The following is a 14,409-nucleotide window of genomic DNA, read 5'->3' as shown; positions in this document are numbered from 1 at the left end:
ACCGCTCCAAAATTGACTGTAAAAAATATGATTTCAACAATCGAGCTATCGAAGCGTGGAACTCATTGCCGGACTCAATTGTGTCAACCCCTAACCCCCAACACTTCTCCCTTAGACTCTCCACGATTGACCTCTCCAGGTTCCTAAGAGGCCAGTAAGGGGGGTACATAAGTGCACTGGTGTGCCTTTCGTCCCCTGTCCAATTGTCTTTCCTTTCTCTCACTTATCATATATATTTTCTTTCTTTCATATATCCTCTCCTCCAAGTTCACTTTCACACATATATATTACTGCATGTCTATTTTTCTTCCTATGTATTTGTGTATTGGACAAATGAAAAAATAAATAAATAAGGCACGTAGCTCTCGTGGGGAATGTTCACAGGGGAAGTTGGTATGACTATCGTGTAGCAGAAAACTAGTGGGAGAGAAAGAGCAGTGCCAGTGGTCAGTAGATCATTGACTGGCGTTAGGGTGAAGGTTAGAGGTGAATGTCCTCATTCCATTTCCCTCCAAGGGGCGAAGTCTGCGCTGTAATACGCTACCTGAATGCCAAGGGCATGAACGCTGCTGCAATGGGTGGCCAATATTTGTGCATGATGGGCGCCCAAGGTTTTTCTTGCTGACTGCTGAGTTTTGAATTTTTTGGCTGAAGGAGAATGGGTATTGCACCACTATATTGATTGACATTTGCTCTCTGGAGTAGGGTGCTAAGTCCAAGTTTAATCTCTGGTCACCTCAGCTGTGGCGAGGGGGGTGTTTGCCCAGGTTCGCCTGGTGCACCAGTTGCGGCCCTATTTGGACCGGGAGTCACTGCTCACAGTCACTCATGCCCTCATCACCTCGAGGCTCGACTACTGTAATGCTCTCTACATGGGGCTACCTTTGAAAAGTGTTCGGAAACTTCAGATCGTGCAGAATGCAGCTGCGAGAGCAATCATGGGCTTCCCTAAGTATGCCCATGTTACTCCAACACTCCGCAGTCTGCATTGGTTGCCGATCAGTTTCCGGTCACAATTCAAAGTGTTGGTCATCACCTATAAAGCCCTTCATGGCACCGGACCAGGGTATCTCCAGGACCGCCTTCTGCCGCACAAATCCCAGCGACCGGTTAGGTCCCACAGAGTTGGTCTCCTCCGGGTCCCATCAACTAAACAATGTCGTCTGGCGGGACCTAGGGGAAGAGCCTTCTCTGTGGCGGCTCCGACCCTCTGGAATCAACTCCCTCCAGAGATTAGAACTGCCCCCACCCTCCTTGCCTTTCGTAAACTCCTTAAAACCCACTTCTGTTGTCAAGTGTGAGGGAACTGAGACATCTCCCCCTGCCTATGTAGTTTTTGAGCATGATATGACTGTATGTATGTTTTTATATATTGGGGGTTCCTTGTTTTTTAGACTTTTAAAATGTATTATTGTTATTTTAGATTCTAACTATTAGATTTGTCATTATATATTGTTTTTATCACTGTTGTAAGCCGCCCGGAGTCTGCGGAGAGGGGCGGCATACAAATCTAATAAATAATAATAATAATAATAATAATAATAATAATAATAATAATACAGGGGAGAAAAGCCTCGCCTTCAATCTCAAAACGGTCAAGACAGAGATGGGTGGCACTGTCTCTGTCGATTTTGTGTGCTTCAGTAAGCCATCTTGGGCACCCATCGCAACAAAGTTCATGCCCTTAGCATTCAGGGAGTGCACCTCACACTTGGAGGGTGTTGTGGTTAGCTCTGGCCCTGCTCCTGCCCCAAGGACTGTGGATGTGGGGGAGACATCCACATGCTGCAGGCCTGTTTTCCCCCCAGTGGAATCTGCTGATGAAGGCTCCTCTGACCAAGAAGACATGAGTGACAGGGAGGAGGAGAGTGGGGCAGGCAGCTCAGAAGGAGATCAATTATCTAGCTCCTCCTTGGATTCAGAACAAGAGTTAATGATACAGCCACGCATGCGGAGAGCGATGCATAGGCAACAACTGAGAGATTATTATCACTAGCAGCCTGTGGGTTTGGCCACTGTGGAGGATTATCTGATCATTGTGTTGAATGCCTGCTTTACTGACTTTGACTTTTTGTGTGCTGATTTTTCCCCGCTTTGAAACTAAACCAGAGCAAAGTGTGTTTCACTTTGTGAAAGAAGAAGGACTGTGAATTGCCTCACAGCTGCAAGCTAAGTATCACAGAATGGATAACTACCAGTTTGTTTGGAGACAAGTGCTATTTGCTATACCAAAAGAGGGCTTAGGTTAAGGGAATTTTCATTATAAAGAACATTGTTTTGAATTTTCAAACGTGTGTGTGTCTGACATTTATACCTGTGAATTTTTGGGAGGATTCTACCAGAGAGCCCGACAGAACAGAGGGAAACGGAATGAGGACGCTCATCTCTAACCTTCATCCCAACACCAGTCGATGACCTACTGACCACTGACACTGCTCATTCTTTTCCGCTGGCTTCCCGCTACATGATAGTTTATTTATTTATTTGTCCAATACACAATACATATTGAAAAGAATAGACATGCAGTAATATATATAAAGAAAAGGATAGAAGAAAAGATATAAAAATAGAGAAGATATATGAAAGGAAGAAAAGATATATGAGATAAAGGAGAGACAATTGGACAGGGGACGGAAGGTACACTGGTGCACTTATGCTCGCCCCTTACTCACCTCTTAGGAACCTGGAGAGGTCAATCGTGGATAGTCTAAGGGAAAAATGTTGGGGGTTAGGGGTTGACACTACTGAGTCCGGTAGTGAGTTCCACGCTTCGACAACTCATATTTTTTACAGTCAAGTTTGGAGCGGTTAATATTAAGTTTGAATCTGTTGCGTGCTCTTGTGTTGTTGCGGTTGAAGCTGGAGTAGTCATTGACAGGCAGGACGTTGCAGCATATGACCTTGTGGGCAATACTTAGATCGTGTTTTAGACGTCTTAGTGATACCAACTTCCCCTGCAAACATACCCCGTGAGAGCTATGTGCCTTGTAACCTTAATTTCTGAATAAGCCTTGTAATAATAATAATAATAATAATAATAATAATAATAATAATAATAATTCAAAACAGGTCTATCATGTCCCTTACAGAAGCCAAAAGACCTGATACTTGGTTTCACACTGTTGAAACTCCCAAGCCACAAAAAGTTACAGTTTTCTACACGCACAAATGTTTTAAGGAAGCTTTAAAGCTGTCCTTATTTCTGAATGCGGAAGGAGATTGCCCTCGGGCAATTCGATTTATTGAAAATAAATACATTCGCAATTTAATGCAACTACATCTGGGCTTCAGTAAAATGAAAAATAAAATTTCTCCTCCGTCCACCGACAAAAGAGACAACAAAGAGAGGTTAGATTCTTCCTTTGAGATGGAGAACAGGAATTGACGGTTTGGTGTCATGGAAAAAATCAAGCAGATGATTATCTGAGTATGGAATGAATGCAATCCCACTAAATTCAGCAGAAGGGAATTTAAAGTTGAGTCTTTAACTATGAAAATGGCTTCCCTTTTCTTTCTAAACAGAGTAATTTAGATTTTTGGTTTTGTCTATCGCTTACGCCTATTGTTCAACGGTTGTCACTGTAACACTGTATCTCAGGGACCGCCTTCTGCTGCACGAATCCCAGCGACCGGTTAGGTCCCACAGAGTGGGTCTTCTCCGGGTCCCGTCAACTAACAATGCCGCTTGGCGGGACCCAGGGGAAGAGCCTTCTCTGTGGCGGCCCCGGCCCTCTGGAACCAACTCCCCCCCAGAGATTAGAATTGCCCCCACCCTCCTTGCCTTTCGTAAGCTACTTAAAACCCACCTCTGCCGCCAGGCATGGGGGAATTGAGATGCTCTTTCCCCCTGGGCCTTTACAATTTCATGCATGGTATGTCTCTATGTATGTTTGGGTTTTTATATTAATGGGTTTTTAATCATTTTTAGTATTTATTGGATTATTATTGTACATTGTTTTATTATTGCTGTTAGCCGCCCCGAGTCTCCGGAGAGGGGCGGCATATAAATCCAATCAATCAATCAATCAATCAATCAATCAATCAATCAATCAATAAACAACCCTCTCCTTTCCCTGTTCAAGGCGGCTAAATTACCAGTAATCTAAATGTTGTGGTGGTGGCTTGGGAACTGTTCAACGCAACCATCATTTGGAATTGATTGATTGATTGATTGATAGATTGATTGGGCAGGCCGAAGCTTCCAGAGCTCCTCTTTCCGAATACTTACCTAGAGAAACACCATTGGCGAAAACGGAATTTAGCGGGTGGTTTCTGACAGGGCTGTGAGATTCTAAGACACTGTCATCCAGCAGGTGGCGCTGTTTCTCTGTTGGGAAGGTGGCGCTTTTACTTTCTACTACACTGAATTGACACATCATACTAGGGAAAAAAATGGGAAAAAGAAAGGAAAAAATAAAGGAAGGAAGGAAATGGGGGGGAAAAAAGAAGCAACATATTCTTAGATCATCTGCAAACAGCCGTTCATGCTCAGATTCTGCCTGCCTGGACATCTAACTTTATGGGGGTTCTTAAGGCTCAGGAATAGCAATAGCATTAGCGTTTAGACTTATATACAGCTTCATAATGCTTTTACAGCGCTCTCTAAGTGGCTTAGAGCAGTGTTTCCCAACTGTGGCAACTTGAAGATATCTGGACTTCAACTCCCAGAATTCCCCAGCCAGCCTTCGCTGGCTGGGGAATTCTGGGAGTTGAAGTCCAGCTATCTTCAAGTTGCCACAGTTGGGAAACACTGGTTTAGAGGATCAGCCTTTTGTCCCCAACAATCTGGGTCCTCATTTGACCCACCTCGGAAGGATGGAAGGCAGAGTCAACCTTGAGCCGGTGATGAGATTTGAACTGCTGAAGTACAGCTAGCAGTTAGCTGAAGTGGCCTGCAGTGCTGCACTCTAACCACTGCGCCACCCGGGCTCTGTAAAGTTTAGGCTTTCCTATCTGCTCTTCCTTAGGGCAGTGATGGCAATTTTTGGGGGGGTTCGTGTGCCAAAAAGGGGGGGGTTGTTCCCTCCCCACCATGCATGCACCCCCCCCCCCTGCACTGCCCTGGGGCATGCACACAATCCCCCCCACCCCTCGCCCCACTGAAGCCTGGGATGGTGGAAAAATGTCCCACTGGGCAAACCGGAAGTTTGGAAGAACGGACTTCCGGTTTGCCCGTTGTGCTGTTGTTTGCACTCCGAAGCCTTTAAGGAAGCTTTCCTGAAGCCCCGGAGTGCAAAAAACAGCACAATGGGCAAACAGGAAGTCTATTTTTCCGAACTTCCGTTTTGCCCGTTGGGACATTTTTTGCCCTCCGGAGACTTGAAGGCTTCAGAGTGCAAAAAACAGCACAATGGCCAAAACAGAAGTCCAGGTTTTTCTGAACTTCCGGTTTGCCCGTTGGGATGTTTTTTTGCACTGCTGAGGCTTCGTCGAAATTTCCTGGAAGTCCCCGGAGGGCAAAAGCACTCACGAGCCGCCGTGGCAAGCCCAATTTAGCGTTCCGGCTAGCGTTCCGGCTGAGAAAGGGAGACGGCTACCTAAAAAAAGAGCTGGCTGGCTGTAGCGAGTTTCCAATGGGCTGCCTTAAAAATATATATATATATAAAAAGCAAGCTCTCAGTGCAGATTGCAACACCCACTTGTTTCCGAGGCTGTGGCTCTTCCTATGTCGTGGTACAGGAGGGGTGTGCAAGCTGGCGGCTACCGAGGCGTCAGGACAGGTAGGCCTCCTGCTGAACCTCACAGCTGCCGACACTTCGGAGGGACCTACAAAATAGACACCAATTAATGCTAAGCTGGGTATCCAGAAGCCCATCGCTAGGGGGAGACGTCGCTTTGTTCTCACGGGAAATTTAATTTAATTTATTTGACTTCTATGCCGCCCAATCCCGTAGGACTCAGGGCGACTTGCAACAATTTTTTTAAAAAATTGCCGGAAAGCCGGAACGTTTTCTGGAAGGAGATGAAGACGATACGAAAGGGGCAGTGCTTGGAAACTGGAAGGTGGGGTCAAGCGGGGAACTAGCCTGGCATCATCGGGCAACGGCCAAAGGCAGGCTGCCTCAAGGATCCATGGAGCCTTCTCTGGTGGTTCCCATGGAAGGCAATAAGCCTGGCAAGATTCTTGTAATGTAGGCACAAGATAATAAAGTTTAACTTTAACTACGACAGTTATCCGGAAAGGCACGTAGCTCTCACAGGGAATGTCCGCGGGGGAAGTTGGTATTACTATCATGTAGCGGAAAGCAAGGGGAAAGGACGAGCAGTGCCAGTGGTCAGTGGATCATCGACTGGCGTTGTGGTGAAAGCTAGAGATGAGCTTCCTCATTCTGTTTCCCTCCAAGGGTGAAGTGCGTGCTGTAATACGCTACCTGAATTTTAAGGGCATGAACACTGCTGCAAAGGGTGCCCAAGATGCATACTGAAGCACACAAAATCATCATTTCTTGACCGTTTCAAGATTGAAGGCGAGGCTTTGCTCACCTGTATAGTGATAGGAGATGAAACTTGGGCTTATCGCCCTACTCCAGAGAGCAAACGTCAATCAACGTAGTGGTGCAATACCCATTCTCCTTCAGCCCCAAAATTCAAAACTCAGCAATCGTCGAGAAAAATCTCGGGCACCCATTGTGCACAAATTTTGGGCACCCATCGCAGCAGCGTTCATGCATTTAGCATTCAGGTAGTGTGTTACAGCACACACTTTGCACTTGGAGGGAAACGGAATGAGGATTCTCATCTCTAACCTTCACCACAAGGCCAGTTGATGATCTACTGACCACTAGCACTGCTCCTTCTCTTCCTCTGGCTTCCCGCTTCATGATACTCATACCAACTTTCCTCTGCAAACATTCCACGTGAGAGCTACGGGCCTTGTGAGAGCAATCATGGGCTTCCCCAAATATGCCCATGTTACACCAACACTCCGCAGTCTGCATTGGTTGCCGATCAGTTTCCGGTCACAATTCAAAGTGTTGGTTATGACCTATAAAGCCCTTCATGGCACCGGACCAGATTATCTCAGGGACAGCCTTCTGCCGCACGAATCCCAGCGACCAGTTAGGTCCCATAGAGTTGGCCTTCTCCGGGTCCCGTCAACTAAACAATGCCGCTTGGCACGACCCAGGGGAAGAGCCTTCTCTGTGGTGGCCCCGGCCCTCTAGAACCAACTCCCCCCAGAGATTAGAATTGCCCCCACCCTCCTTGCCTTTCGTAAGCTTCTTAAAACCCACCTCTGCCGCCAGGCATGGGGGAATTGAGATATTATTTCCCCCTAGGCCTTTACAATTTTATGCATGGTATGTTTGCATGTATGTTTGGTTTTATAATAAGGGTTTTTTAGTTGTTTTAGTATTGGATTGTTACATGCTGTTTTTATTACTGTTGTTAGCCGCCCTGAGTCTACGGAGAGGGGTGGCATACAAATCCAATAAATAAATAAATAAATAAACCTGGCTTTCTGGATAACGCTCGTATTTAAGCTGAAAGAAAGCCTAAGTTCAAGAGTGGGCCAAGAGTTTCACAGTTGGCCAAGGTGTTCTCAAACAACTGCTTCCAATCCACCGGAACGATGCCCTCACTTATTCCAGAAATATCTAAAAGAACAACAGAGTTGGAAGGGACCTAGGAGGTCTTCCAATCCAACCCCCTGTTAAAGCAGGGAAACTTTACACTGTTTTGCACAATGGGTTGTGCAAACTCTCCTTAAAAAAAAATGCAATGTTAGCTCCATCATCTCTTTGAATCAATTGAAATACCCAGCGATCTTGAATGCCGCATTATGTATCACTTTGATCACGACCCCATCAATAGGCAGAAAAAAATTAAAATAAAATGAAATTAAAAATACGATGCCAAGGCTGGACAGAGCAAGGTTTCAGGTGTGATCATCGGTGCCGAACAAGAAACATTTGCTTTGAGTTTATTTGCGAGACCGGCTGGCTGGTCAAGAATTCACAGCATCAACAACTGGAGGGGTGGTTGGGGGCGGGAAAAGGAGGTTTTACAGGGATTTGAGCCAGACAGATGACAATTTTGGAAATTGGAAGGGGGTTTCAGGGCCAATGGGCTACATTGCACACTGGAGCGTAGACAGAAAATAACGTTATTGCATTCTTTGTTGATGTCCTAACGGCCATGCGGAACTAACAATTGATGTGTTTATATATTACACATACAGTGGTACATCTACTTAAGAACTTAATTCGTTCCGTGACCAGGTTCTTAAGTAGAAAAGTTTGGAAGTAGAAGCAATTTTTCCCATAGGAATCAATGTAAAAGCAAATAATGCGTGCAAACCCATTAGGAAAGAAATAAAAGCTTGGAATTTGGGTGGGAGGAGGAGGAGGAAGAAGAGGAGGAGGACAGTCGCTGCCGAAGGAAGAAGGTGAGGTGACGGGAATAAAAAAAATCCAAAACTTTAAGGCTTTAAAAAAAAAAAGAGGGACTCTGAGGCAGTGAGGAGGAGAATGTGCCTCCCATACACCTGGCACAAGGCTGCCTCCCATACAATGCGCCAGAGAGAGAAACCCAGTGGGAATGGCAGGAAACTGGCCGGGCCTTCATGCTGCTTTTAAATTTCCTGGGAAATTTTTTCAGGCTCGGGTTCTTAAGTAGAAAATGGTTCTTAAGAAGAGGCAAAAGAATCTTGAACACCCGGTTCTTATCTAGAAAAGTTCTTAAGTAGAGGCATTCTTAAATAGAGCTATCACTGTACATTATTTTTCATCCGGTTCTATCTAAACAGGAGTTTTATTTATCCAACACTGGATAAGTCACATCCATTCACGTTTATCCCCTATAGAGTCCAGCTGTGGATGGAGCCCCATGATACTTCGCAATTTTTTTTTCTTTTTAAACAGAAAAAGAAAATGAATTGCAATGAAAGAAGGGAGGTTTTGTTTACCAAGCGGCTTGCTTTAATTGCTTTTGCAATCAGAAAAATTAATGGCACCCATCTCGAAGAGATGGAAGACTTTTTAAATATTTAGGAGTTGTTGGGAGTTTTGTTTTCAATCTTCCGCTGAAGATGATCGCGGCTGAAGCCAACTGACGCTGGGGCCAAGACGCCGAACCTTTCACTCAACGGGCCCAGCTGTCTATGCAGGCAGAAGAGTTCAAAATGCAGTTTGATATAAATTCCTCAGAATTAGACTTCATGCTTCCTGCTGTGTGCGAAATGCTGGGCCCGGGCTCGGCTCCTCTGACAACCTGCCAACTTGGAAGACTGGCGAAAACTCATTTGGCTCCTCCAGTTCTCGCTGGGGTTTTGTTTCCTCTTAGGAGAAAGTCCTGGTCTTAATTTTGACTTATTTATTCATGTATCAGACCTGTTCGCTGCCCATCTCGCCAAGAGGAGACTCTGGGTGGATTGCAAGCATTAAAAGTCAATAAAACACCGAAATGATAAATAGGGGGGTCGCCCAGAAAGTCATGCCTCACATTTTTTCCCTCAGCCTACAGTAATGGTATGAACTTTAAATATGCATTATTTGAATTGTCAGGAGTGCGTGTGTAAATGTTGTGTTTCTTCAGACAGATAACATAGCTGCAGCAGTGTTTTGAAATGGTGTCTATAAGTGATGTATGTTACAAACAGTATGTCGTCGCTGAATTTCTCACTGCAGAGAAAGAAACTGTTGGGAACATTCACAAACATCTTTGTGCAGTTTATGGAGTTGACAGAAGTACGGTTAGTCGCTGGGCACAGAGGGGGAGGCCATGACAGTGCAGAAATGGCTTTGTGACCAGACAAGGAGTGGTACCGACAGGGCATACACGCCCTTGTGTCTCGCTGGAGCAAGGCCATAGAATGGGATGGAGATTATGTGGAAAAAATAGATAGTGTAGAAGAAGCATCATTCTTCCTTGTGTGTAAGTTTCATTGTCTTCAATAAATAATGGTTGAAGAAAAGAAATGTGGTGCATTACTTTCTGGCTGACCCTCGTAATAATAGTAAGAATTTACATTTTTAAAATTTATTTATTTATTTATTTATTTATTTAGTCAAACAATTATAGGGTGGTAATTTCTACAAATAAAACATTAGATAAGTAATGATAAAAAGTAACAAAAGAAGACAATAGGACAGGGATGGTAGGCACAGTGGTGCGCTTATGCACGCCCCTCTTAGAAACCCTCTTAGAGCCGGAGTGGCGCAGCAGGTAGAGTGCTGTACTGCAGGCCACTGAAGCTGACTTGTAGATCTGAAGGTCAGCGGTTCAAATCTCATCACCGGCTCAAGGTTGACTCAGCCTTCCATCCTTCCGAGGTGGGTAAAATGAGGACCCGGATTGTGGGGGCAATAGGCTGGCTCTGTTAAAAAAGTGCTATTGCTAACATGTTGTAAGCCGCCCTGAGTCTAAGGAGAAGGGCGGCATAAAAATCGAATAAATAAATAAATAAAGGGGAGAGGTCAATTGTAGATAGTCTACATCACCGGCATTGACAAAATTGGTCAATTGCAGAAGGCAGCTTTGTTTGGAAGAGCTTACATCTTATTAAAACCTTTAACACATTCACATCTGCCTATACCAGTTCCTTGGGAAGGACTTGGATAAGTAGATAAAAATGCCAAATGCCGTCTGAACATCTGACTGACTGTGTGACCAACCAGTAATAATTATTACTTGGATATTGTGGCACTGACCAATTCCCAGTTGGTCAATTGCAAAAGGCAGCTTTGCTCGGAACAGCTTACGTCTTTTATTGATTAAAATCTTTAACACATTCACATCTCAGGAAATTTCTTCAGTTGTGAATGCTCTAACACTGGACGTTTTTAAGAAGGTGTTGGATAACCATCTGTCTGAAGTAGTGTGGGGTTTCCTGCCTAGGCAGGGGGTTGGACTAGAAGACCTCCAAGGTCCCTTCCAACTCTATTGTTATTATTACTGTCTGAATCCAGCTTCGTTCAATGTCCGTAACACTGACTTCACAAATGTGGCGATTCGCTTAAGAGCTGTGGCAAGAAAGGTCGTAAAAGGGGGCGAAACTCGCTCAACGAAGGTCTCGCTTAACGACAGAAATTGCGGGCTCGGTTGTGGATGTACGTCGAGGCCTAACTGAGTTCCAGATTATAACTTAAACCAAATTATGCCTCAAAAGCAGAAGCAGGCCTGCCTTTTAATCAAATATTTTTCTTATTTTATTTTAGTTTCATCTCGGGGTCCACCGAAGAAATACTCATTTAGCGCCAGAATGAAGCCTCCGCTGGAAAGCTTCTATAGCTTCCCGTTGAGGGAAAATATTATATTAGATGTAGGAAGCCAAAGCCCAGCCCTTCATTCTGAGTTTATAGTCATCGGGAACGAAGGAACGGGCTTCTGTTAAAAGCATATTTTTGTGGGTTTAAAAAAAACAAAAATTCGTAACTTTCTGCTTCGCTGAGTTTACAGGCGCCCGCCAAGCCAACCGTCAGATCTGTAGAACTTAATTAATGCTGAAGCTAAATGAGATTCCTGGAAAGGGCGATGCAGAGAAGGTTCTAAAAGGAAAACGAGGAGGGGGACACGGAAAAGAAAACCAGGGACTGGCCCTCAACCGGAGAAACAGACGTTGTGTTCGTCCTTCTTCCTTTGTGCGTACATACGTGGATGGGACCAAAAGGTCGATCCCAGCTAACAACAAGCATTTAAGGCAACCGGAGCCCTGAGGGGACTGAGGCAATTTGGCCTTGTGGAGCCGCTGGAGAAGGGGCTTCGATGAAAAGGTCAACCGCGTTTTCCCTCAGAAAACGCAGCTGTGTTTAGTTTTCTCAATGGGGGCGTCACCCGAACGGCAGAACTGGAAACGGCTCTTTCTTTCTTACCACACGAGAGGTTTTCTTCAGCTTTGGGACAGGGATTCCTTTCCTTTGACTGGATTCGGCCCGTTCCCTGCAGGCCACGGATGAGCTAGCAGCAAATGAATGCACAATTCTTGGGCGATGGGAAAGCTGGCTTGGTCTGGTGGTTAAGGCCCAAGACTAGAAAGCAGGAAATCGTGAGTTCTAGTCCTGCCTTAGGCATGAAAGCCAACTGGGTGACTCTGGGCCAATCACCAGGAGTTGGTGAGTTCTAGTTTTACCTCAGGTATTTATTGATTTGTTTGTTTCGATTCATAAGCCGCCCATCTCCTGACGGACTCAGTGCGGCATACAAGAATAAAACAAAATATAAAATTTATGTCATTCATTGTAACTGGCCAGAGCACAGTGTTATCGCTCAACGGCCCCAGGCCTGCTGGCAGAGCCATGTTTTTAAAGCCTTTCGGGGAATTGGTTGCATAAGACCGGAGCCGCCACAGAGAAGACCCTTCCCCCCACAGTACCGCCAGTCGGCATTGCTTGGCTGACGGGACCTGGAGAAGGCCAATTTTCTGGGATCTAATAGGTCACTGGGATATATGAGGCAGTAAGACGGTCCCGTAAATATGGTATGAAAGCTAGGTGGGTGACTTTGGGCCAATCACCAGGAGATGCCGAGTTCTAGTCTTGCTTTAAGATTTCAAAGCCATCTGGGTGATTTTGGACCAATCAGCAGAAGAAGGCGAGTTGTAGCCTGCCTTAGGCGTGAAAGTGAGCTAGTGATTTGGGGCCAATCGTGAGGAGACGGTGAGTTCTAGTCCCACCTAAGGATTTGAAAGCCACCTGGGTGACTTTGGGCCAATCACCAGGAGACGGTGAGTTCTAATCCCGCCTCAGGTGTGAAAGCTGACAGGCAGACCAGGGATCCAGCGCTTCAGTCAGGCAAACTGCAGAGCGACCGGGGAAGGGGGGGTGCGTGACCAGCCAGCCGTTGCTACCGGCTCGGCGAACTACTGACGCCTGCCATTACTGATACGCAAGAACCGGGAGCATTTAACCCTGGATTGAACACTCAACTACAGTGGTACCTTGTCTTACATACTTAATTGGTTCTGAGATGAGGTTCTTAAGGTGCAAAGTTTGTAAGATGAAACAATGTTTCCCATAAGAATCAATGGAAAAGTGATTAATGCGTGCAAGCCCAAAATTCACCCCTTTTGCCAGCTGAAGCGACCGTTTTTGCGCTGCTGGGATTCCCCTGAGGTTCCCCTCCATAGGAAACCCCACCTCCGTACTTCCGTGTTTTTGTGATGCTGCAGGGGAATCCCAGCAGGGAAATCCCAGCAGCGCAAAAATGAGCACTTCGCTGGCAACAGAAGTCAGAAGGTGGGGTTTCCCAGCGAAGGGAGTGAAATCGCAGCATTGCAAAAACACCAAAGTCCTCAAAACATCATCTCTGGACATCTGTGTTTTTGCAATTTCACTGAGGCTCCCCTCGCTGGGAAACCCCACCTCCGGACTTCTGTTGCCAGCGAAGCACTCGTTTTTGTGCTGCTGGGATTCCCCTGCGTCATCACAAAAACAGGGAAGTCTGGAGGTGGGGTTTCCCATGGAGGGGAGCCTCAGGGAAATCCCAGCAGTGCAAAAACGGGTGCTTCGCTGGCAACGGAAGTCCAGAGGCGGGGCATCCCAGCGGCGGCGGTGGGTTTGTAAGGTGAAAATAGTTTGTAAGAAGAGGCAAAAAAATCTTAAACCCCGGGTTTGTATCTCGAAAAGTTTGTATGACGAGGCGTTTGGAAGACGAGGTATCACTGTACTTCGATTCCTTCCTTCAAACTGTAATCAGGCTGAAAGATGAGCTTTTAACGGGATCCTGACGCCTTAAACATTTCCCCCTCCCCCTCTCTCCTCGCTCATCATAGGATGTCCTGTCTCCATTAAACAATGGGGATGATCTTTTCTTTTGTTCTTCCATCCCGCCTCTTTTGTCCCACGTCTGTAATTCCCCTGGGCGCCTTTTCGTTTTTGACGCATTGGATGTCAATTGTTCTGGGAACACCATTTCGTCTTAAAACAGAGAGGGGGGAAAAAACCGCTTCGCATAAACCAGGAATAGTTTTCTTCTAGGAGACATTATTAGAGCAAACACATGGTTTTTCAATCATCTTTTTACATGCAGGGAAAGAAAAGGCAGTTTGCTTTTCGTTAGCCCTCCTTCGTTAGTTACCGTCAGGACAGCGCTGACGTCAACGTGAAAATAATGCATAGAAGGTAAAAAGTGGTTACCAGGGTTTATACCGGGGGGCTTGAGAGAAACCCAGAAACGCTGACGAGTGCGCTTTAAAAAAAAATTGTGGCAGGAACGTTTGGAAAAGCTGACCACGAAGCGTTGCTATCCCGAAGGATCCTTTTTGGTTACTTTCCTTTGCATAATTTCCCTGTGAAATAATCACTCACTGGCCTTAAAACAAAGAGGAACTTATGTAATGCTTTAGTACAACAGCAAGAGTGACAAGTAGGAATTTGGTAGGTTTTCCCTAATAAAATGAGACAGAAGGTTACAAGAAAATACTCAATCTGAGTATTGCATTGGCAGTTCTGGGTTAGCAAAAACTTCAGAAGA

At 45.6% G+C, this 14,409-nt stretch overlaps 1 protein-coding gene across 7 annotated transcripts in view; it reads right to left on the bottom strand.

Moving 5' to 3' along the window:
* Window positions 1–14,409, bottom strand: part of RALGPS1 (Ral GEF with PH domain and SH3 binding motif 1) — a 163,529-nt gene that overhangs the window by 15,648 nt on the left and 133,472 nt on the right. For 5 of the 7 annotated variants that reach the window (XR_011559682.1, XM_070758546.1, XM_070758549.1 and 2 more), the window contains exons 13-14: window positions 5,640–5,766; window positions 4,229–4,380 (exon numbers count right to left, since the gene is read on the bottom strand). The exons of the other annotated variants lie outside the window; for them this stretch is intronic. Coding sequence is in view for 4 of the 5 variants with exons in the window: in XM_070758546.1 (XP_070614647.1) it covers window positions 4,229–4,380; window positions 5,640–5,766 (279 nt within the window). In the remaining variant the exon portion in view is untranslated. The remainder of the gene's footprint in view (window positions 1–4,228; window positions 4,381–5,639; window positions 5,767–14,409) is intronic. 7 annotated transcript variants of the gene reach the window in all.

This window comes from Erythrolamprus reginae, chromosome 8, assembly GCF_031021105.1.
Source record: "Erythrolamprus reginae isolate rEryReg1 chromosome 8, rEryReg1.hap1, whole genome shotgun sequence".
NCBI classification, from domain to species: Eukaryota; Metazoa; Chordata; class Lepidosauria; order Squamata; family Dipsadidae; genus Erythrolamprus; species Erythrolamprus reginae.
Note: the sequence above shows the minus strand (reverse complement) of the source record. Positions and strands in the feature narration are given on the sequence as shown.